Genomic DNA, 24788 nt, shown 5'->3' with positions numbered 1-24788 from the left:
TTGACATCTTTGGCTGTAGAAGTCACTCCTCAATAGCAAAATTTCTCTTCAGTCCTTCAAAAACACCATTTTTCCTACAAAACAAAGTAAAAATTACAAATTAATCCAAAATCGACAATTATGAAAAACTAACTAATTAACTAATGAAATTAGCTAAAAATGACTAATAATCAAATAAAATGGTTATGAAATTAGACCTAAATGACTATGCAAAATGTATGCATCAAATACCCCCAAACTCAAGCTTTTGCTTGTCCTCAAGCAAACTTTAAAATGTGGTGCAAAAATTTTAGGGGTGCCTTATCCAAAGAGCTATGAAAATCACCTATTAAAGTAACTTAACACCCCTTTAGCCATACCAGCAATCCATATACCCATCCTTCAAAATGCAAAGAATTTAATGCTTATCCAAGCTTTCACCGCTTAGCCATCAAGTCAATTATCATTCAAAATCCCCAAACCAACCAATCAAAAGAGAGAGTCATGCTCAAAAGGAATTCTAAGACAATCAATAGTCAAAGTGTCTCTATATGGAATGATGGAATTGAATGAATGAATGAATAGTTTTCCAATCCCATAGGCAAATTCCCTACTCCCATCTCCACTAATGTAGCAAGTACTATCAAGAGATCAAAGATCTTTTTAGGGATGTAATGGGGCCATGGGGTTCAAAATGAAGCTAAGAAGAAGAATGAGTAAAAAAGGATTCAAAGCATGAGAATATTTCCAATCTTAACAATATAAGGTACACTTCTTATTTTATTATAATTTTTTTTTCTTTTTTTCTTTTTTTTTTGTATATATGGAGGAGAGAAGTACACAATGAGAATTGTCAAGTGCTAGCAAAACACATAAAAATGGAGGGACATTTTGATACTTTAAACTTGTATTTTGCATTTTCTTTTAACGATTGTCCCTAAAAATGCTACCCCCAAACTCATTTCTTTTAATACTTTGGGTGGATTTCTTTCATTTTGAATGGCAATAGTGAAAAGCACATATACTAGCACTTTTACAAGATGACAAGCACTTCTTCTCCCTTTTATTGTATTTTTTTTTTTTTTAGAAAGTGTACCTAATATTCAATATTATTCTCATGAAAAGGGTTGGAGTGTTTGGTTCATTGGCTAGGTAGCAATAAGGATTTCAAGAAAAATCAGGAATAAAAAGGCTCAAAGGGGTTTACAAGGGTCAATTTTAATTAGGAAAAGGGCCAAAGGTTTAAAATAAGAAGGTTTAAATCAAAGAATGCCTAATCATCTCTCTTTTCAAGTACAAGCTGGTTCGCCTTGAAAGGTTTAGAAAATTTGTTCTAGGATTGGTGAGACATCATTTGACTACCTTATATCCAATAACTCCCTCTAAGCATTCCAATCTCCAAAGGACTAGTTGGGTGGCTTTTTGGCTAAGAAGATATAGGCAAGGGATAGACACTTCAAAACCTTGCACATTTTAGGAAACTTTCAATCCACAAACCCAACTAAAAGGTGAGTTAAATCACTCTCATAGGCACATTTTCAATACTCAAGGGATTTGGCAAAAGATTTTAATGCATGGTGCATGATTCCTAAAATGAGTAATGTATTAACTAAATGGAGGAAGTCTATTTGTCTATTTGTGTGCAATGTGTACAATTTGTCTATTTGTATATGTGCTATGTATAATGTGTATGTAAATGTGTAATGTGTGTGTAAATGTGTTATGTATATGTATATATGGATGTATATGTAAAATATTTACAATATATGTAAATGGAATGGGATGAGATGCTCCTATACTCAAAATGTGAAAAATAAAGCCAAAAATCAAAATGTGCACCCCCAAACTCAAAATTGGACATTGTCCTCAATGTCTCAAGTAGTAGATAACCAAAACTCAAAGCAAGTAATATTGACCAGGAATTGTAAAAATTAAGAGCAAAAAGAAAGAGTTACCTGGTATGGAGGAGAGGAGAATTCAAGATATAAAGGGGATGCATAAGAAGTCGCACGAGTTATGCGAGTAAAATCTCATCGAGATCAAGTGCATAAGTAGGGTGCATAAGCCGTGCAGTTCTGCATGAGTGGCAATATGGGTTGCATAGGCTATGCAGGACATTTGCATAAGAGAATCTGACTGTGCGATTCTGCATAAGTAGCGAGAAAGGTTGCACAGGCTATGCAGGATATTTGCATAAGGAAATTCATAGCCTGTGCAGTGTATACAAAAGCTGCTGCATGATGATTAGCAAGGGGAAATGTACAACCAGCAGTAGAAGCATTGAAATATATACAGAATATGGGAAAATATGTACAAAAGGGCAATGAAAATCAAAGAAAACTAATGTAATAGCTATCCAATGAAACTTCAAGAAAAATAGAATTTGAAACAAACTAATTCAAAACAAACAAACATAATTCAAAACAAACTATAAATGTTTTAACATATTTACAAAGGAAAAGTCCTACAAGCTGGAACAAAAGTAAAGCAAAAACTAATCTAGTTCTATTGTTTTACCCTTGTCCAAGGATGTTGCTAAGGGGTTGGTAGCTGCTGGTTGCTGTCGAAATGATGGTGCTGGAGGAGGTGATGGAGGTGGAGGTGGCATTCCCAGAAAGATCATGAGTTGCTTCACCATCTCCTTCAATTCTTTCTGCTTGTCCCTGGTTTCCATGACAAGGTCAAATAGTTTATCATGACAATCCTTGAGTGTATCAAGACCAGTGTCAAGTTTCCTATCCACAAAGTATATATCATCACTAAGCCTTTCAAGATAGGTGAATAAGGCTTTAGTGTTGAATGCAGGAGGGGCTGTGGATGAGGAAGGTTCAGCTGTAGGAGGTGTGGGCTGAGCAGAAGCTGCTGGGGTCTCCTGTTCGGTGAGGGTGGGGTAGGTTCGGTAGAGTCTTTGTGGGCCCGATGGGAAAGGTTGGGCTTCTGGTTGTGCAATGGGCTCAGTTTCTGCTGCAGGTTGTGCAAAGTCAGAATGTGGCAAACTGAACCCTGTTTTGGATAGGTGTGCAGTATCAAAATATAAGGTGTCCACAAGTGTTGGTATTGTGTGCTCTTCAGGATTAAAACCAAAATGCTTGGCTATAACTGTTATGAGCCCACCCAAGACAATGTCACCTATGGATTTGGTGGCAATATGCAACACATGCTCACAAAAGAAATAACCAGGAGAAACCTTGACCTTGTGAAAAGCACACCATAACATGAATAATTCAGATTTCCCCACAGCACCAGAACTAGTCCCTCTGCCCAAAATAGTGCTAGCAATCAGTCTATGAATGAACCTAAGTGCAGGGTCAAGTATTTGAGAGGTTTTTGATCTGCCAGCAGAAAAAGTCTGAGGTTGGTTTGTGATGATTCTCCAGAATTGTGCAGCATTCCAAATACCCTTATTTGCTACTTCTACCCCAGTATATGGCACTCTAAATAGCCCATCCATTGCAAAACCAAGAATGCTATGAAATTGATCCAATGATAACTCTCTATTTTGCCCCAAACATCTAAATTTCATAGTTGGCTTAAAATCTACATCATGCAATTTCAGGTTGGCAGAGAATGAGGAAATAAATTCCAATACTAAGGCTGGGTAAACAATTTCTTGCTTGTGCACAAATTTCATCCAACCCATACCATCAAGGTAAGCAACCACATTGTCAAATAAACCAAGTGACTGGAGAGAGTCCACAGAAATATACCTAGTGGGTTGCACCTTTCTTTCCTTAAGTCTCTTAAAAGCTGCCTTTTGAACTGCGTCAGGAAGAGACCAAGGGAGTTTTGAAACCAATGATACTGCTGACATTTGCTTTTTGCTGGAAGAGGGTGATTTGGCTTGTGTGGAGGCTGAGGTTTTGGGGTTTTTTGGTGGTGGTTCTGAAAATGGGGTGGGTGGTTTTTTGCGTTTGGATAGAGGAGGGGCAGAGGACATGGGTCGCACAGATTTTGATCGGATTTTTCGCTTATAGGTGGTTGTGGGAGGTGGTGGGGGTGTCGCTTGTGGAGGGGAATCGGGATTGGGAGGTAGCGTTGACAGTGGCGAGACCTCGAGAGGAGAAGCTGGACGGGAATAGGGAGGCGACTCCATTGCCGATGGAGAAGATGGAGGAGATGAGGGGAAAAAAAAAATATGCACGAAGAGATTAGGGTTTAGGCGGCGAAAATAGGTGTGGAGAAGAAGGGAAGGAGGAAAATGTCGGGAGAAATGGAGGGGAATGGACGGTCGGGAACAGAAAATACGGGAGGCGGGAGAAATGGGTGCCGATGGGAGTTTTGGATTAGGTTGTGTAAGACTGCATAAGTGAAAAGTGAGTGTGCATAACTTATGCACCCTACTTATGCATGTCTCGACTTGTTTTGGACTTCAAAGAAATAGCTCATGCACAAGTGCATAAGTAATGCACTATCCTTATGCACTATTCGGCAAGTTTTGACCTTCAGGGAGAGTGGTCATGCAGGTGTGCATAAGCTATGCACTCTGCTTATGCACTCCTCGGTGGGTTTTGATTTTCAGAATGTGAGGTTATGCAGAAGTGCATAAGCTATGCACTCTGCTTATGCATGTCTCGGCAACTTTTGGAATTTTGGGGTTGGTGGTCATGCAGTTGTGCATAAGTCATGCACTCTCCTTATGCACCTCTCGGTGGGTTTTGGACTTTAGAGAAATAGATCATGCAGTTGTGCATAAGTTATGCACCCCTCGGCAAGTTTGGAATTTTTGGGTTTCTGGTTATGCAGAAGTGCATAAGTCATGCACTCTACTTATGCACCCCTCGGCAGGTTTGAAATTTTTGAGTTTTTGGTCATGCAGAAGTGCATAAGTTATGCACTCTGCTTATGCAGACTTCGGCAGAGAGAGAAAATACAGAATCTGAAGTTATGCAAAAGTGCATAAGTCATGCACTCACCTTATGCAAGTTTGACAGATATGAAATTTGACAAAATGAGGTTATGCAGAATTGCATAGGCTATGCACTCTCCTCATGCACTTGCAATAAAGGTGAAAAATGGCAAGAATTGTGGTTATGCAGGATTGCATAAGCTATGCAGTTGCTTATGCACAATTCAATAAGATTAAGATTGCAATGGAACATGAATTGCAAGTGTGAAAAATACCCTAGAATGAGGAAATATAATTCTATGAAGTATAAACCATGAGAAATTTTCACCAAAAACACATCAATATATACAAAGTTCATCAAAAATGCATCACACAAGCATGTAGAAATGGATCCTACATAAAAGACCTTTGAGAACCATGCCATTTTTACTCAAATTCTGCAAATCAACATTTAGCACATTAAAACTCAATAAAATCTGCATAAAGTTGCATTTATCTACAAATGATGAAATGAACTCTCCAAGTTATGCCAAGAGAATGCAATATTGTCCACCTTGAATTCCACAACCCAAATAATCTCAAAACTACAAAAATGACCAACTTACCACCATATTAACATTAAAAGCACATATACTTAAAAGTTACACACCCAACCTCACCAAAAACTCAAGCCATTTGCTGCAGACACCCTTTTTGCTGCAGATTTCATTTTTCCTCTGCATAAACCAGATTGCAGCTCCTGCACAGGTTATGCAGCAAAAACCAATCAGTTTTTGGGAGAGTTTGAAGGACAAAATTTTCAAGTTAAGAATCACTTCCCCAACAGTTCACCAGCCTTTCTTCATTGAAATACATCTACAAGGGACAAGATTTAACAATATCAAAAATTGGATTTGGGGAGATTTAAGATAAAAACTAAAGCAATGAAAATAAAGGTAAATCAGCAAAAGCAAAATAAAAGGACTTGGGATGCCTCCCAAGAGGGCTAATTTATAGTCCTTAGCTGGACTCTTTATGAATTTCACTGAAAAGAGGTGAGGGATTGGAGAGCTTGTAACAGCTTGCTCCCTTTATCGGGTCTCCAGTTATGTAATGTTTCAATCTATGCCCATTGACCTTAAAATTCCCAGATTTTTCACTCCAAATTTCAATTGCTCCATAAGGGAAAACCTTAGAAACTCTATATGGACCAGTCCACCTTGACTTAAGTTTTCCAGGGAACAATTTCAATCTTGAGTTGAACAACAAAACTAAATCACCTTCTTTGAATTCCTTTTTTCTAAGATGCTTATCATGCCAAACTTTAGTTCTTTCTTTGTAAATACGGGCACTTTCATAAGCATCCATCCTCAATTCCTCAAGCTCATTAAGTTGCAATAGCCTCTTTTCACCAGCTTGCTTAAGATCAAAATTCAAGGTCTGAATGGCCCAATATGCTCTATGTTCTAGCTCCACAGGTAAATGACAAGACTTACCATACACCAACCTAAAGGGAGTAGTTCCTATAGGGGTTTTGTAAGCAGTCCTATATGCCCATAAAGCATCATCTAGTTTGATAGACCAATCTTTCCGAGAATTGTTCACTGTTTTCTCCAAAATATGCTTGAGCTCTCTATTAGAAATTTCAACTTGTCCTGAAGTTTGAGGGTGGTATGGGGTAGCTATCTTGTGCACTACACCATACTTCCTCATTAAGCTCTCAAATTGCTTATTACAAAAATGGGAACCCCCATCACTAATTACAGCCCTATGAGCTCCAAATCTGCTCAAGACAAATTTCTTCAAGAATTTCACTACCACTCTAGCATCATTAGTTGGAGTTGCAATAGCTTCCACCCACTTTAACACATAGTCAACTCCAACTAGGATGTATCTATTACCAAATGAAGGAGGAAATGGCCCTATAAAATCTATTCCCCAAACATCAAATAATTCCACTTCAAGAATATTATTTAGGGGCATTTGATCTCTTTTTGACAAATTTCCACTCCTTTGGCATTTATCACATTCCAACACAAATTTCCTCACATCCTTAAAAAGATTTGGCCAAAAGAAACCAGCTTGCAAAATTTTACTAGCTGTTTTAGAGATTCCAAAATGTCCTCCATAATCAGAAGCATGGCAATGATGCATAATACTCTGTATCTCCTCTTCAGGAATACATCTCCTTATTAAACCATCACAACATCTCCTAAAGAGTAAAGGGTCATCCCATCTATAAAACTTCACCTCATGCAAAAACTTTTTCTTTTGTTGCCATGTCATACCTAGAGGTAAAACTCCACAAGATAGATAATTCACAAAGTCTGCATACCAAGGTAGTTTAGCAACAAGAGAGAAAAGTTGTTCATCCAAGAAAAACTCATCAATAGGGATTTCATCCAATTCTTCTTCATCCAATTTCAACCTACTAAGATTATCAGCAACAACATTTTCAGCTCCCTTCTTATCTCTAATCTCCAAATCAAACTCTTGTAGCATCAGAATCCACCTAATGAGCCTAGGTTTAGCCTCCTTTTTACGGAGCAAATACCTGATGGCTGCATGATCTGAAAATATAACCACCTTTGAGTCAATAATGTAAGGTCTGAACTTTTCTAATGCAAAGACAATTGCTAAAAATTCCTTTTCAGTTGTTGCATAATTTGTTTGAGCCTCATCTAGTGTTCTACTAGCATAATAAATAACATAAGCCTTTTTGTCCTTTCTTTGACCAAGAACAGCCCCAATTGCATAGTTGCTAGCATCACACATAATTTCAAAAGGTAGGCTCCAATCAAGTGGTTGCATGATTGGTGCAGTGATAAGAGCTTGCTTCAACCTGCAAAAGGCATCCAAACACTCTTGGTCAAATACAAATGGTGTGTCATTACTTAACAAATTAGACAAAGGTTTGGCTATTTTAGAAAAATCCTTGATAAAGCGTCTGTAGAACCCAGCATGTTCTAGAAAACTTCGAATTCCCTTGACATTGGTAGGAGGAGCCATCTTCTCTATCACTTCAACCTTGGCTTTGTCAACCTCTATTCCTCTGTTAGACACCAAATGTCCAAGCACTATCCCTTCCTGAACCATGAAATGACACTTTTCCCAGTTTAACACAAGGTCAGTATCTGCACATCGCTGCAAAACTTTAGAAAGGTTAGCCAAGCATATATCAAATGAAGATCCATAAACAGAAAAATCGTCCATAAAAACCTCCATTATGTCTTCAATGAAATCTGAGAAGATTGCCATCATGCACCTTTGAAAAGTGGCTGGTGCATTACACAACCCAAATGGCATCCTCCTATAAGCAAAGGTTCCATATGGACAAGTAAAAGTAGTTTTCTCTTGATCATTTGGATGGATAGGGATTTGAAAAAAACCTGAATATCCATCTAAATAGCAAAAATAAGAATGCCTAGCTAGTCTTTCCAACATTTGATCAATGAAGGGAAGTGGAAAATGATCCTTTCTAGTGGCAACATTTAATTTTCTGTAATCTATGCACATTCGCCAACTAGTCACCGTTCTGGTGGGAATTAATTCATTATTTTCATTTTTGACAACTGTTATTCCACCCTTTTTTGGGACAACATGTACTGGGCTCACCCAAGTACTATCTGAGATAGGGTATATGATCCCTGCATCAAGCAACTTCAAAATTTCCTTCTTAACAACTTCTTTCATATTTGGGTTCAACCTCCTCTGATGTTCAATAGATGGTTTACAATTTTCTTCCAAAATGATTCTATGCATGCAAAAGTGTGGGCTAATTCCCTTAATGTCATCTATGGTATATCCTAAGACTTTCCTAAATTGTCTCAACACTCTTAACAACTTATCAGCCTCTAAGGTACTCAAGTTTGCATTTACAATTACTGGATAAGTGTTATTAGTGCCAAGAAATTCATACCTGAGCTGAGAAGGAAGTTGCTTAAGTTCTACCTTAGGTGCATCTTCTTCCTTGAATGATGGTTGCTTAAATTCGGCTTTTTCCTTTTGTGTGAGTTGAAAAACTGGAGCAGAAATAAATGGTGGACTACCCTCTAAGTGTTGAGCATATGCAGCCACATGAGGGTTGTCATAGTCTATGCCTCCTCCATGAACCAAGCAATTTTCAAGTGGATCTTCTGGATATTTCTTTCTGAAATGTTCTTCAACCAGCTCATCAATAATATCAACTCTCAAGCAAGTATCGACTTGAATGATGCTTCTTCATAGTGTTATTAATATTGAAAACCAATTGCTCTTCACCAACCCTAAGAGTCAGCTTTTCTCCCTTAACATCAATCAATGCTCCTGCTGTAGCTAGAAAGGGTCTTCCCAAGATGATTGGGATATTAAAATCTTCCTCCATGTCCAAGATGACAAAGTCAACAGGTATATAGAACTTTCCAACCTTCAGAGGCACATTCTCCAAAATCCCTTCAGGATACTTGATTGATCTGTCAGCTAACTGAAGAGAAATGTGGGTTGGCTTAAGATCTCCCATATTGAGCTTTTCATAAATGGAGAGGGGCATAAGGCTAACAATAGCCCCTAGATCGCATAATGCTTTTGTAGAACATGATTCCCCAATGTGGCATGGAATTGAAAAACTCCCTGGATCCTTGAGCTTTGGAGGAAGTTTCCTTTGGAGGATAGCACTACATTCTTCTGTCAAAGCTATAGTTTCATGGTCTTCAAGTTTCCTCGTGTTTGAGAGAATTTCTTTCAAGAATTTGGCATAAGAGGGCATTTGTGAAAGAGCATCAACAAAAGGCACATTTATGTATAGCTTCTTCAAAACCTCTAAAAACTTCCCAAATTGCTTATCAAGCTTGGCTTTTTGAAATCTTTGTGGGAAGGGAAGCTGTGGCTTGTAGGGCTCAGGAGGTATATACTTCTCTTCCTTCTCTTCAATTTTCTCTTTACCTTTTTCTGCACTCTCTTGTTTTTCACTCTCATCAGTTTCTTTCTCATTTTCTCTCTTCTCATCATTTTCACTCTTCTCATTATTTACAACTTTCCCACTTCTTAAAGTAATAGCTTGACACTGCTCTCTTGGGTTTTCTGGTTGACTTGGTAGTTTTCCAAAAGACTTGGTACTTGAGGAAGATGCTTGTTGTGCAATCTGATTTTCGACAAAGATTCTGTTATGTGTCTGCGTCTGTTCTAGCCTTGCTTTCATCTCTCTCATCTCCTCATCATGCTTATTTTGGTTAGCAAGAATCTGTTGCAATAAAGCTTCAGTGGTGGAATTTTGTTCTTGCTGTTTTGGTGGAGGATTCATATTTTTCTGCTGAAAATTAGGCAATGGTTGCCTATTTTGCTGATATGGAACTCCTTGTTGCTGTTGTGGTTGAAAATTCTGATTTGGAACTTGACTTTGCTGGTTTCCCCATGAAAAGTTGGGATGATTCCTCCAATTTGGATTATAAGTTTGAGAATAAGAATTCCCCATTTGCTTGTTTCCATAATTACCAACATATGCTGCTTGTTCTCCATAATCTACTCCACAGCTGGTAGTTTCCTCTGCATAAGCCACTTGTTGTGAACTTTCCAGATGATGATGATGAACTAACCAACATACTCAAATCTTCCATCTTCTTAGCCAGGACATTTGTAAGTGCATCAAACTTTGCATTAATCATGTTGAATGGGTCAAGATCATACATTCCAGCAGCTTGCCTTTTCTGAGTTGGAGCTGGTCCTCTTGGACTACTCCAAAGATGAGTATTCTTTGCAATTTTCTCCAATAGCTCATAAGCTTCATCTTCATGCTTCATAATAAATTCTCCTCCTGTTTGAGCATCAATAATCCCTCTGATTGCAGGAGTGACATTTGTGTAAAAATTCTGGTTTATCATCCATTTCGGAATGGCATGATGTGGGCATTGTCTCTCTAATTCCTTCCATCTCATCCATGATTCATAGAGAGTTTCATCTTCTCTTGGTCTGAAAGCTGTCATTTGATTCCTCAATTCTTGAGTTTTTAAATGTGGAAAATATTGTTCAATAAATGCATCAGTGAGTTGCTCCCAATTTGTAATGGAGTTGTGAGGTAAAGAATCAAGCCAATCCAATGCTCTATCTTTCAAAGAGAATGGGAATAGCTTCAATCTTGCTGCATCATCAGACACTCCAGGTTGTTTTTGCATATCACAAATCATAGCAAACTTCTTCAGATGTGTGTGTGGATTTTCAGAAGGATGTCCCCCAAATTGAGAATTTTGAATCATTTGAAGAACTCCAAAATCCATCTTGTAACTATTTGCATCAATTCTTGGTCTTGCTATGCTCTCTCTCAAGTCATCAAAACGAGGAAAAGCATGATCCATCATACTTCCCCTAGGCAAATTAGCATTTACAACCTCTTCACCTTGGGCTTCATTTTCATTGTTTTGACCATTTCCAGCATTACCAACACCAATTCTAATTCTTTCATCAGCCATGTCTGCTTCTAATTCAGTTTCTCTCAAAGCTTCTTTCCTTCTTCTGGTTTCTTTCTTGTTGGCCTTACAAAATTTCTCAATTTCAGGATTGAACAATAAGGATGTGTCACTTGTGCTTCTAGCTCTTCTCATAAAAGATTAAAAGTACCTGAAAAAGAACAAACAAACACAAAATGAAAATATAACAAAAATAAAACTATAAACAACTAAAATAATCAAGAATTCAGTCTTAAACAAACAACTCCCCGGCAACGGCGCCAAAAACTTGATGATGCCCAACCGCAAGTGCACGGGTCGTACAAGTAATATAGAAAAGATATCGTTCCCACGAGGAGTTGTGTTAATGATTGAATTTTTGATATAAAAGTTGACTAAATTGAAGTATTTTTGAAATTAAAGTAATGAATCGATGGGTATTGAGAATGTGAAATCTATATGTGCAAAATTAATATTCTATTCAACAATGTATTAATTAAACTAAAATTGCATCAAATTGAAATAAGCAAGTTGAAATTTGGCAAGATTAAAAATGGCAAGTAATTAAATTTGATTAGAAATTAACAATGATAAAAAGGTGATTCCGGAGTTCGGGATTTCATATTCGAGCTATATTGGGATTTTAAATTAGTTATCCAATCTTATGAAACTTATGGGTTTTAAGGAGATTAATTCTTAAATCCTTTGAATTCCCTTTCGAGTGAGACAAAGAGTGCCTTAATCAATCTAATCCTACTTTCGTGGACTTAGAGTTAATTAAGACCCATTAAGTTCTTTAATTAATCTGTGAATCCTCTTAATCCTTAGCCTATTTCTAGGTCTAAGTTAATTAAGTCCAATTTCTTGATTATCTATCACAGGGCCTTCTCCTTTCGGTGCTTCAACCATGGATTAAGAACATCACTTAATGGGATCCTACACTAAGCATGTCATTAAGCACACAAGAAAAGAATAAAACTCATTAAGATCACAAAATATGGATTACCCAATCAAAATCCACAAAATATCTCAAATATTACAACCCTTACTCCAGAATCAAAAGTAAACTACTCACTATCCATAATGTTTACAAGAAAATCTGAGTTTATATGAAAATGAGCTTTAATCTAAGATAAGAAACAAGAAATTAAACAATAGAAATGTAGGAAAAATGTAAGGAAGGAAAGAAATCTGCAAATCTTGGTTAAAAATGGTGTGGAAGGTGAAAGTGACTCTTCAAATTCTGCCTCTCCTCTCCTTTCCTTTTCTGCTCCTTGTCCCCCTCTCTAAAATGGGAAAATGGGACTATTTATAGCAATTTCTGACATGGAGCCCTAAAATGGTATGTTCTAGGAGGAATTTTCTGAGAGAATCTTCTGCCAGCTCATTAATGAAACCTTTATGGGACTGCATAAGTGGACTGCATAAGTTATGCAGTCCCTTATCTGATTTTAACTGGTTACAGTTCACTTATGCGAAACTGCATGACTTGGTACATAGGTTATGCACAATTCCGTGAGGGTGCATAAGGGAGGTGTGAATGTGCATAAGCTATGCAGTCTCCTTATGCACATTTCGGTTGGTTCTGGAACAGTGATTTTTCTCCTTATGCAGATCTGCATAGCTTATGCGGCAAGTTATGCACAATTTGGTCAATGCATATTTCAGCTTGAAAACTTGTTTTTGACATCTTTGGCTGTAGAAGTCACTCCTCAATAGCAAAATTTCTCTTCAGTCCTTCAAAAACACCATTTTTCCTACAAAACAAAGTAAAAATTACAAATTAATCCAAAATCGACAATTATGAAAAACTAACTAATTAACTAATGAAATTAGCTAAAAATGACTAATAATCAAATAAAATGGTTATGAAATTAGACCTAAATGACTATGCAAAATGTATGCATCAGATCCAAGGGGTTATTGTCTTGTCTCCTAGTCCTTGGCTTCACTTCTTTAGGAGGTTCAACTGGGGTTAACGGTTTGTGCATTGGTTCTTGCTTCTCCAGCTCAGAAGGTGGTTTGTGATCTGGCTTTGTTTGCTGGAGGCTTGTGAAACAGATATGGTTTGTGCATCAATCTTACGTCAAATCAAAAGGAAAACAAGTCCTTAGAAGTGTGGGTTTTGTTAGCTGGGATGCTTTGAATATATAATTCAGTTTGAGTTTTTCGATTTACTCAAACCATTAATATATAACTTATAAAATTTATACTTGTATATATTGTAAGCCCTATAAGATTGTATTTTAATTTTTTTATTTTTACAAAATCCAAATTAAAGATGTGTTCAGGTTGCTGAGAACCTTGCATATCGTTGACAAAAGCTTTAGTGATAATTAAAAGATCAAGGAAGAGCAAGGGAGATCAATATTGAAAATATCCAACTTTAGCAAGATATCCAAAGCAGTCCTTGCACAACTAAAGCTGCCATTAACAATGTAAAAAGCAGAGGCATCTCGCTCATAACATGGAGATATATTTTAACCACACAAACGAAAATATCATAGATATCCAAATTACAATTAAAAGCTAAGATAAATTTAATCAAGCTCTATAAGCTAAATTAAGGATAAACCTCAATGATGGATCTTAAACCTAGCATGGGTTTTAACTTATAGTCGCTAAAACCAGCATCGAAAAAGAGTTTAGCCCATTCTTTTTCATTTCTCTCTTGACTAGTAAGTAAGGCCATCATTAGCATATCAAAGAAGAGTTGTGTTTCCATGGCATCCTCATCTTTTTTGCGGCTTCCTATCACCATGTCTATGATAATTAACTTCCCTCCTCCTCTTCCTTTAATGGCTTCTTTACATTGCTTCAGTATCTTCACACATTCTTCATCACTCCAGTCGTGTAAAATCCACTGCTCATCATTACAGGGGAAAAAATTAGACTTTTATCTATCAGATTCAAATCAAGTTATCATTACTAAAATATAAATTAATCGAGTCATATAGATTATAAGGAATTTAACCTTTAATGTTTTTTTGAATTTTTTAAGTTTTTTTTAAATTAAAATAAATTATAGGTCATTTAAGTTCGCAGGTTGGGCTTGCCCCATTAAAATTGGGTTGAAAATTTGAGCTTCAAACTACTGTAGAATTGAACTTCTCTAGGAGAATCTTCAAACTGAACTTTTAGCCAATTGGACCAATGATCAGATCTAGCCAATTATTCACTGGTGAGATATGGGCGGCTACAGGATCACCGCAGCTTCTCTTTTCTCAAGAATAATCTAATATATTCTAACAGTCCCCAAGAAATAAGAATAATCTAATATATTCTAACAGTCCCCAAGAAATTAAGTAGCAGCTACAGCATACAGGGGATGATAATCAGAGAGAAGGGTTAGACGTACCTTCAGTAAAATTGCATCGGAAGGAGGAATCTCCTCAAACATGTTGCCTCCAACATACTTCAAGTTGTCAGTGCCTTGCCGACCAGCCACCACATGTGGGAGGTCAAACACAATGCAATCCAACTGAGGAAATGCTTTAGCTATGGCTTTAGCCACGGTTCCTGTTCCACCCCCAACATCAACCAATGACTTCAGCCCCTCAAACGCTCCCTCACACTCATTGATCAGCACATGCATAACGAGCCTAGCATCACTAGCCATTGCTTCGTTAAAGAAATCGTTGAGCTTGGGTTCATGTCCAGCATACTCCCAAAGTGTCCTCCCATGAGCCGTATTAAATGGGGTAGGATCATCGTTTAGGAACCAAGTGCTCACATAATGCCATGGTCTTGTTAAAATAGGATCAAGCATGGCCATCAAGAACGGCGTGACACTCAAGGGGTTGTCCTTGAGGAGGAGCTGAGATGCACTGGTGAGAACATACCCTTCTTCTTGATCATCATCTTCACTGATTTTTGCTTGAGCAAAGAAACCAGAGTGAACCAAAAGGCGCATTAGGCGAGGTATACAGCGAGCTTTGGCTGGGTGGACAGGTAAAGAAGAAATAAGCTGGGAAAGGGTAATGGGTTTGCCATGGTTGTGGATCACATCTGGGATTCCTAATTGAATTGCACATTTAAGGGACATAGAGTTGATGAAGTTAAAGATGTGGTTCCATACATGAGCTTGAGCTTGAAGAAGCTCAGCATCATGATTTGCATCAGCCAAATTAACCATCTTTTCAGGCTTTCTTGAGGAAGTGTTTATGATAATTTGGTATGGTTGATGCAATACTAAGAACAATATATAGAGTGCCGATGGGTGGATAACTTCGATACTTCATTTGATTTGGTGTAATATTATATATTGACCAAAATAAATATTTTATTTTATATTACATGTTATTCAAGTTGAGCTGTACACAGAGTCATGGAATTTACAAATAAAAATGTACTTGTTAAGTGAACGTGATGGGTTGGTGGTTAGGGTGAAGAAGACCTGAAAATGGGCCCTTTTTTTAAATTAAGATATTTTATTGACCAATAAGGAAAATTCCAATTTAACTCCAGATTAGCATACCATAAAAATCTGGTATAAAACAATTTGTAAAAATATTTTAATTTTTCTTAGAAATATTTCAATCAAAATAAAATAAGAAAAAGGAGAATGAAAATAATTTATCTTTAAGAAAAATCTAATAAGTAAATACTTGAACTTGATTAAAAAACTAGAAATGAAAATAATTTTTTTCAAAGTTAACAAAAAATATATGAATTTAATTTTACCTATATATCCCTTTAAGATTTAGAAGAATCAAAATTTCTAATTCTAGTGCTTGCCTTTTTTAAAAAATTATATGATAATTGATAATTAAAAAAGTATAAAAGAGAAAAAAAAAGTAAAATAGAAGGTATTGAAAATTTTATTGAGGATATAAAATAATAAAGTAAGAAAATTGAGAGAGTAATGAGAATTAAAAGGAGTGTAGAAAATAATTATTTGGAGAATTTAAGAGAAATTAAAAAAGTAATAAGAATTAAAGAGAGTGTAGAAAATAATTGTGTAGAGAATTAATGATATATATAAATGAATTAGGAGTATGGTGAGATATTTATTGAATTTTTTTGTATTTAAATCGCCGGTTTGGTCCAGTTTGAAACCGTCGGTTAAATCCGGTTCCGAACTGCCGGTTCACGGTTCCTGAAAAATATGAACCTGAATCAAACCGCAGAAGAATGGTTTCAGTCCGGTTCAAAGCTGATTTTGGTGTTTTAAACGAACCAGTTCCGGTTTAATTCCGATTCAAAACCAGACTGTGACCACCCTTACAAAGCAGTCCTTCCATGACTAAAGCTTCCATTAACAAGGTTGAAAAGCAGATTGGATCTTAAACCCAGCTTGGATTTTATCTTCTAGTCACTAACATCAGCATAAAAAAAGAGTTTAGCCGGTTCTTTTTCATTCCTCTCTTGACCGGTAACTAAGACCATGATCAACATATCAAAGAAGAGTTGTGTTTCAAGGAAATCATTATCTTTTTGGGGGTTTCATATCATATGTCTATGATTATCAACTTCCCTCCTTCTCTTCCTTTAATGGCTTTTTTATATTGCTTCAATTTCTTCACACCTTCTTCATCGTTCCAATTGTGTAAAATCCATTGCTCTATCAGACAGGAAAAAATATTAGAATTTATCTATCGGATATGAATCAAGTTATTTTAAATCGTAGATTTATATTTTTTTATTTGTCAATTACTAAAAAAATTATAATTAATTTATGAACACGGATCATATAAATTATTAAAAATTAAACCTTTAATTTTTGAATCGTTTCATTTTTTTTTTATTAGTTAAGAAACTCTTTGATAAAATTATAACTTTCAAATTTTATTTAAATAAAAATAAATGATAAATCATCCTAAACGTAACGAATTTAAATTAAATTAACGAGTCAGATGAAAATTTACCATCTCTAATATTATATTAATTAAGTTGGTGGACTGGGTTTGCCCCACTCAAATTGGGCTGAAAATTTGAGCTTCAAACTACAATAGAACTGAACTTCCGCAGGAGAATCTTCAAACTGAACTTTTGCTTATTTAGACCAATGATCAGATCTACCCAATCACTCAATGGTGGTGGGATATGGGCGGCTACAACCTACAGGGAATGATAAACAGAGAAAAGGGTAAGACGTACCTTCAGTAAAAATGCATCGGAAGGAGGAATTTCCTCAAACATGTTGCCTCCAACATATTTCAAATTGTCAGTGCCTTGCAGACCAGCCACCACATGTGGGAGATCAAACACAACGCAATCCAATTGAGGGAATGCTTTAGCTATGGCTTTGGCCACAGTCCCTGTTCCACCCCCAACATCAACCAATGACTTCAACTCCTCAAACGCTCCCTCCCTTACACTCATTGATCAGAACACGAATAACCAGCCTAGCATCACTTGCCATTGCTTCGTTAAAGAAATTGTTGAGGTTCGGTTCATGTCCAGCATACTCCCATAATGTCCCATTGTCCTGCCATAAGCCTTATTAAATGGAGTAGGATCCCCGTTTAGGAATCAAGTGCGTGCTCATATAACGCCATGGTCTTGTTAATATAGGATTAATTATATAATATATATATATATATATACACATTATTGTTATTGAAACATTAGTATTATTATTAATTTTTATTAGTAAATTTATAATTATTTTTACTCTTTAAAGAAATATAAAAATATTATAATTTTAAATCCATAAATCAAGATTTGAATTGAAATTATAATAAAATTAAATATAAATCAAAATCAAACTAAAATATTATTTACAGTATCATAGAACTGAGATTTCAGTTCCAATTTTTATTTAGAAAATTGAAATTCTATTTCTTAAGAAGAACTAAAACTGCTGCCTCACCCATACCCTTATTTATTTAATGAAAGGGATAAAGTAAGATTATTTTTTTATATATTCTAAAAAAAAAAAACTTACTTTTGTGTTTGTTAAAATCAGCTCTCATTAGAATAAATCTGAAATTATAAATTTTATAATATTAATGTTTTGAACAAAATATGTGAATATATATGTTTACTAAATTTAATATTGTGGATTTCGTTAATTGCTCGCTGCCTAATAAAAATTGGTATTATAAATAATTTTAAAAATTAATTGTTAATAATATAACTTCTCAAAATCTATAATTAATTTAGTGACATAAGTTTTTGGATAATTCGTGAATCTAATCGTATTTAATGGTTCAATAATAAAATTTGTTAAATCGGTTCAACCATTGTAAGACCCATCCAATAAAAGAAAAGAATCTTGATTAAAAATAAATATTCTTAATGAGATTATCAAATATAATAATGTCTATAATTATGCACTATAGATAGAAATATAATCCTATAATTATGCTAACTAATAATATCTATATAATTACATAGTTAACTTATCATAATTAATCATTGTCTATATTTTACATAAAGAGATCAAATCATTTTTGAAAGTATATTTTTCTCCATAATCAATCTGATATATTATTCTCTCATATCAACTCTAATTTGAGCGTTAGAGAGTCTATTTAGAGAATATCTAATAGATCTCTAACCTATTTATTATTTATTTTATAAATCCATATCTATAATAAATTTTCATGAATAGTATCAATTAAAAAAAACAGTAAATTTTGATACGATGAACAACGAAATAGGATTAAATTTTATCATTTTATTCTCATCCCATTAAATATTCATACAAGGCAAAATAATAATAATAATAATAATAATAATAATAATAATAATAATCATCATCGAAGTTGAACAAGATTTTTTATTTAATTTTTATAATAACTAAAAATATATTTTATAATAACTAAAAATATATTTTATAAACTATCATAAAATAAAATATATTTATATTAAATTTTTAGAAAAATAATAAAATTAAATAATAAATTTTTATAATAAAATAATATTTTAATCGAGGATATGTGTATCCCCGCGCACATCGTGTTTATGCTATGCAACTTGAGGTTAGCAAGTTGGTAGGATTTAACTATTGAAAAATATACAGTAAAATAATACAAATTATTAAAGACTTTTGTTTAAACCAGCCTTTGCAAGTGGTCAAGTTGCTTAGAAATTAAGCGGAACTATTATAGATATAATAGATCAATTTTGGCATTTTTCTTCCTTGTGTTAAAAATTTTTAAAGGAAAAAGATTTTGAATTGCTTATTTTAAAATAGATATTTCTAATATCTGCTCATTCTCATATAAGAATACATTTGGTAATCATTAGATTAAATATTTATATTAAAATTTATATAATAAATACACGAATATAATTGTAAATATTTAATTTAATAATTATCAAACTCATTTTTATATAAATTCGAGAATGCATTTTTTTTAACAATCGCCGGTTATTATAATTAATAATCATAATATAATTATTGTATTTTAAAATTTTCAAATATTTGATTTTTTTTTAATCTAGGGAGTGATGTGGACTACTTCAAGTGTACGAGTTATTTAAGTAGTATAGAAAAAGATATTATTCTTACAAAAAATTGTGTTTTCAATTGAATTTTTAATATAAAATGAACTATACTAAAATTGTAATTTAACGAAATAGATAAAAGAATTTTGAGAATATGAAGTTTAAGGTTTAAAAATGTAAAATTCAATTCAAACAAATGAGTAATTTAATAATTGACTAAATAAAGAAATTGAGAAATTAATAATAAAAATTGATGAAATGAGGTTAAACTAAATACTTAAAAGTAAAATAATAAGCAACAATTGTAAAAAGACGATTCCGAAATTAAGAGTTCCTATTCAAGATTTTTGGGATTTTCTCTAGCTAGCTCAATCTGTGAAATTTATAGGTTTAAAGGAGATCAATTCTCAAATCTTTTGAGATCTCTTTCGAGTGAAATAAAGTGTGCATTGATTAATTAAATTCTACTTTTGTGGAGTTTAAAATTAACCAAGACCTATTAAAATTTTTAATCAATCTATAAAACCCTTTTAATCCCTAGTATATTTCTGGATCTAAGTTAATTAAATTCAATTTCTTGATTTTCTATGACTTAGTTTTCTCCTTTCGACCCTTCAACCAAGGATTAAGAATACAACTTAATGAGACCCTAAATTAAGCATGTCAATAAGCACACAAGATATGTATGATATGTATTAAATCTCATAAATTTTATTAAATTAGGACTAACTCAGTTCAAATCCACAAAAAAAAAACTTAAATATTGCATCTCCAACTTCATAATCTAAAGAAACTACTCACAATTCATGTTCATTATAATAAGATCAAAGTAGAAGAAGGAATAAAACATGAAAAATAAACTAAAACTTAAAAACTCAATGTTCGTGTTAGTGGTATACCCTAGAGCGTAACTTGTAATTTGTATCTTATAAATATTAATTTCTTTTTAATGGCATATATCTTTTCTTTTTATTTAAATTGTTTAAATTTAATTAAAATTATCCTTTAATAGTTTGTTAGATGTTCCATTCTAAAATATTAAGAATATGAGTAACGGAATAATCTAATACAAGTGTTATAAATTTTGGTTCACAGTCAATGATACCTCATTGAGTTGATTTACCCGCATAGACTGTCACATCTATTTATTTCTATGGATTAGTATGAGATATTAATAAGATGGAATGGTGAGTCTCATGCCATATAACAAACACAGTGGGCACTTATAAAATAAGTAGGTTGAACCAATGACATTTAGATGATATATACAATCCTCACCATAACCTACGATCCACAACCATATTCTTCTTCTTTTACTCCTTCCTTGTCTTCTTCTTCCTCGTTCTTTTTTATTCTGCTCCCTCTCTTCCATTTTCACCATGACCAATTTCCCTCTTTTCTTCGAAAACTCTCATCCCCATTCCTCACACCCTGCACCACCACGTCCACCAGATGGCAAGGGCAAAGGAGTTATCATTCATGACTGACCAGCCTTTAGTTTCAGTTTACATATTTCATGTTTTTATTTTAGTTGCTTAATTGATTAATTTTTTTTGCGACTTATTTAGTTAATATTTTGCTTGTGTTGCTTTTCTTTTATTTGAAACATTTGCTTATTCAGTATTTTTTTAGTTACTCATAAGTATATTTTTCTTTTGAATATTTAGTGTTTTGCTCACTTGCTTTTGATATGCTACTTCGGAATTTCACTTGATGAGTGGATATCTCATGGTTATATTTTTGAGCTTAACCTCCATATTTCAAATTTTTGAGTTTAATTGCTTTAATGGATTCCATTCCACTGTTTCTTTTGCAATGAGTGCAGCAGTTGTCCAAATTTTATTTAATTAAATTGGCTGCACCTTCAATGAGGTAACAATTCTTATTTCAACTTGTGTTATTTTCAGCACAAGTTGTGCTACCACTTATGAAATAGGGTACCCCTTATCCACTTTAGGCTTACATATCCATTCTTTATGCACAAATTAGTCACATATTTTCTGCACAGTGCTTGAGCGAAGCCATTGAATTTATAGCTAAAATTATCCCATTCCTTGCATTCTTTTAACATTGAGGACAATGTCCAGTCTGAGTATGGGGGAGAGGGTAAATTTTTTGCAAAAATTATTTTTCCTTTTCATTTGATATAGTGACATACTCATTCATTAATTCATACTTGTACATATTCACATATATACACTGCATATAGCTTCATATACTTAGTTATGCATACTTAGTTGCATATAGGTTGATTATACATTTATACATTCATGCATTTCATTTATTTATTTAAAATTTTTGGATTTTTAAACCAGTCTTTGAATTCTAGAAATTGCTTATTCAAGCAATCTAACTTGCCCTTAGATGGTTAGCGGAATAAAAGTTTTCAGTTGGGTACAAAGTCTTAAGCATTATTCTTTCTCTTACTTAATAGTTGAAAATTAATATATTCATCTAGGTATGCAGATTTTGATTAGTTATTTTGAGTTTTTGAGTATCTGAATAAGCCTTTAAGGAAGAAAATGATCATTGTCGTCTCACCATTCCTAGAATAAACATCTTAGATCTTTCAAAGCGAAATTTTTAACTTGCATTTGATAAGAATATGATTTAGGCATTCCTTCATATTTTAAACCTCATATTTAGCCTTAACCTACCTTAATTTCATTTCAACCCTTGCAAACGCCCCTTGAACCTTAATTCCCTAATTTCTTTGGAACACAAATCATTTACCTAGCCATAAAACCTAAACACTACCACCTATTTATGAGAATAATATTTTAGCAATTAAGTGCACATAAAAAAAAACTTGGAGAATTGAAACATCTTGAAAAGTGCTAGAGTAATTGTGAAAAGCTGATAAAAAATAGAGTCACCAAAATATCTCAAAGGTAATTTTGGGTGTGACATGAAATAGGGAAAAGTACAAAATCAAAAGAGTATAAAAAGTAGTCTCTTATATAATCATTGTGATAACACTTGAGATTCATTGTGAATTTCTTTCCTCTTGATAAAAAAAAAGGGAATATTGGATGCACTTTGAGTTTCATGATTAATATTATTCTCATATTTTATTTTCCTTATTTCCTTTCTTTGTTAACCATAATTTTACCTTATTTGACCCCATTACAACCCTTAAAAGGACCTAATAATTCTTTAAAAAATGCTTGTTATATTAGTAGAGTTAGATCTTTTATGCTTGCATATGGGTTTGGCAATATAATCCTCCATACATTACTCACCATCTATTTGAGACACATTGACTATCTATTTCATTTAGGTTTGTTTAGGCACAATTGACTCTTGTAGCTGGTTGGTATTTATTGCTTGGATTGATTGGTTGATTCTTAGCTATTCTGTAATTGTTGAGAGTGATTGCTTCATTCTTTGTGCTTTGCTGGTGGGAATTTGGAATGTTGGTGGCTAGGGGTAAGTTGGTGGTTTGGATTAGTGATTTTTGTGTTTTCAAAGACTGATTCTATTCCCTTCCAAATGAGTTTTAGTGAAATTTTTCTTGGGGATAAGCAAGAGTTTGAGCATGGGAGAATTTGATGCATGTATTTTATATCATCATTTAGGTATAATTTTTGCACATAATTTACCCTTGTTCATAGCTATTACTATAGATATTAGCATATATTTAGTCAATTTTGCCTTTTTACACTTCTTAGTTTAATTTTTGTAATTTATTTGTTTTGTAGGTTAATTTTGAAAAATTTTGGTGTATTTTGATCAGAGCAGCCATTTGAAAGAAATTAGAGTTGAATTGCAAAATTTTGAAGTTGAGTTAAAGAAACCGAAAGTTGCACAACCTATGACACAGCTTGTGTCACAGGTTGTGTTGTTGTCAGATATGAAGTTTTTCTCGGGCAGAAAGTTACACAACTTGCGACACAAGGTTCAACACAACCGATTCAGCTTGTGTCATTTTAATGAAAATGGCTGACGTGGCACTTTCGTCCCTCTCATTTAATACATCACTTTCTCCAGAATCTTCTACCTTTTTACCTGTAACACCCTAGGCAAATCCCACATCGACAAAACACGGGAGAGATGCTGGGTTCATAAGATGGAGGTTCCTAACCCCTATTGACGCGTTTTAAAACCGTGAGGGCTTTCGTCCAGAGCGGACAATATCACTAGTGGGCCGGGCCATTATATTTGTGGTATCAGAGCGCTCCGCGTGCAACCTTGAACGATGGTGGGGCAAACCTCAGCGAGGACGCTGAGTCCCATAAGGGGGGTGGATTGTAACACCCTAGGCAAATCCCACATCGACAAAACACGGGAGAGATGCTGGATTCATAAGATGGAGGTTCCTAACCCCTATTGACGCGTTTTAAAACCGTGAGGGCTTCCGTCCAGAGCGGACAATATCACTAGTGGGCCGGGTAGCCCGTACATTTTACTGTTATGATGACTAATGTCTGTTCGGACAGTCAGGATGTCTGGAACTATATATATAAATACCCACAAGAGACAAAACCCCACCAACCATCTTCTTCTTCCCTCTTCTCTCTCTCTCTCTCTCTCCTTGCCGTCCACCATGGGAGCTCTCTCCCTCCATTTTTGTCTTCCCTAAAGCTTGATTTTCCAAGCTTCCTCCTCACCAAAACCCATAGTCCCCTTCATTAAAAATTTAGCTCACATCATAAGGAAGCTCTAGGTACCCATAGGAAGAAGGAAAGTTGAAGTTTTGAGAAAATTTCCAAGTTGGGTCACAAGAGGTTAGTGCTTTTCTCTCTTCCTTCTTCTTTTAATACTTAAAAGTGACTTGAGATAAGTGGAAATTTCAAGAAATTAACAAGAAATTCATGAACCCATGATGTCCCCATATTTTGGCAGCCATGAAATGTGTTGGGCTTTATTGTGTTCAAATAATGTAAATGAGTTTAGAGATGATGATTGATATGATTATATGTATGAGAAGTGAAAAGGGATTGAATTGATTGAGTTTGAAACTTGGAAATTAGGGTTTGTGTACATGACTTGGAGATTTTGTGTAAATGCTTGAAATTTGACCTAATTGGGATGAGATTATTGCTTATAGAAGTGTATTGCATGCAAATTGAAGTAAGGAAGTTGGAGGAGATTGAGTTTTGGAAGTGTCAATTTTCTGCAGGTTGTGTTTGTTGAGGGCAGTGTACATTTTAGGCCATAAATGAAATTGT

General features: G+C 34.4%; 2 protein-coding genes, 1 non-coding gene and 1 pseudogene across 3 annotated transcripts; 1 reads left to right on the top strand and 3 right to left on the bottom strand.

The window, feature by feature from the left end:
• Window positions 1-2443: 2443 nt before the first annotated feature.
• On the bottom strand, window positions 2444-4072 carry LOC131169430 (proline-rich extensin-like protein EPR1). The gene is made up of 2 exons (XM_058128658.1): window positions 3687-4072; window positions 2444-2450 (listed from the first exon to the last, which is right to left on the bottom strand). Exons 1-2 carry the CDS (start codon window positions 4070-4072, stop codon window positions 2444-2446), a joined length of 393 nt encoding a protein of 130 aa, XP_057984641.1.
• A 6597-nt stretch (window positions 4073-10669) lies between these two features.
• LOC131169911 (small nucleolar RNA R71) lies at window positions 10670-10776 on the top strand. The gene has a single exon (XR_009140858.1). It is a non-coding gene; the product is annotated as a small nucleolar RNA R71 (small nucleolar RNA).
• A 2854-nt stretch (window positions 10777-13630) lies between these two features.
• On the bottom strand, window positions 13631-15445 carry LOC110632587 (trans-resveratrol di-O-methyltransferase). Its single transcript, XM_021780861.2, has 2 exons — window positions 14579-15445; window positions 13631-14083 (listed from the first exon to the last, which is right to left on the bottom strand). The coding sequence occupies exons 1-2, from the start codon at window positions 15353-15355 to the stop codon at window positions 13784-13786; spliced, it is 1077 nt and encodes a 358-aa protein (XP_021636553.2). The 5' UTR covers window positions 15356-15445; the 3' UTR covers window positions 13631-13783.
• Window positions 15446-16530: 1085 nt separating this feature from the next.
• LOC131169429 (probable O-methyltransferase 3) lies at window positions 16531-17773 on the bottom strand (annotated as a pseudogene).
• Between the last annotated feature and the right edge of the window lie 7015 nt (window positions 17774-24788).

This window comes from Hevea brasiliensis, chromosome 10 (assembly GCF_030052815.1).
Source record: "Hevea brasiliensis isolate MT/VB/25A 57/8 chromosome 10, ASM3005281v1, whole genome shotgun sequence".
Classification (NCBI taxonomy): domain Eukaryota; kingdom Viridiplantae; phylum Streptophyta; class Magnoliopsida; order Malpighiales; family Euphorbiaceae; genus Hevea; species Hevea brasiliensis.
The sequence above is the reverse complement of the archived record's forward strand: the minus strand, read 5'-3'. Positions and strand labels throughout refer to the sequence as shown.

Excerpts from the sequence above, each read along its gene's own strand:
- LOC131169430 (XM_058128658.1), bottom strand. The coding sequence starts at position 4,072 with ATGGAGTCGCCTCCCTATTCCCGTCCAGCTTCTCCTCTCGAGGTCTCG.
- LOC110632587 (XM_021780861.2), bottom strand. The coding sequence starts at position 15,355 with ATGGTTAATTTGGCTGATGCAAATCATGATGCTGAGCTTCTTCAAGCT. Across the intron at positions 14,084-14,578 it reads CCGATGCAATTTTACTGAAG|TGGATTTTACACGACTGGAG; the intron begins GTACGTCTAACC and ends AATGATGAGCAG.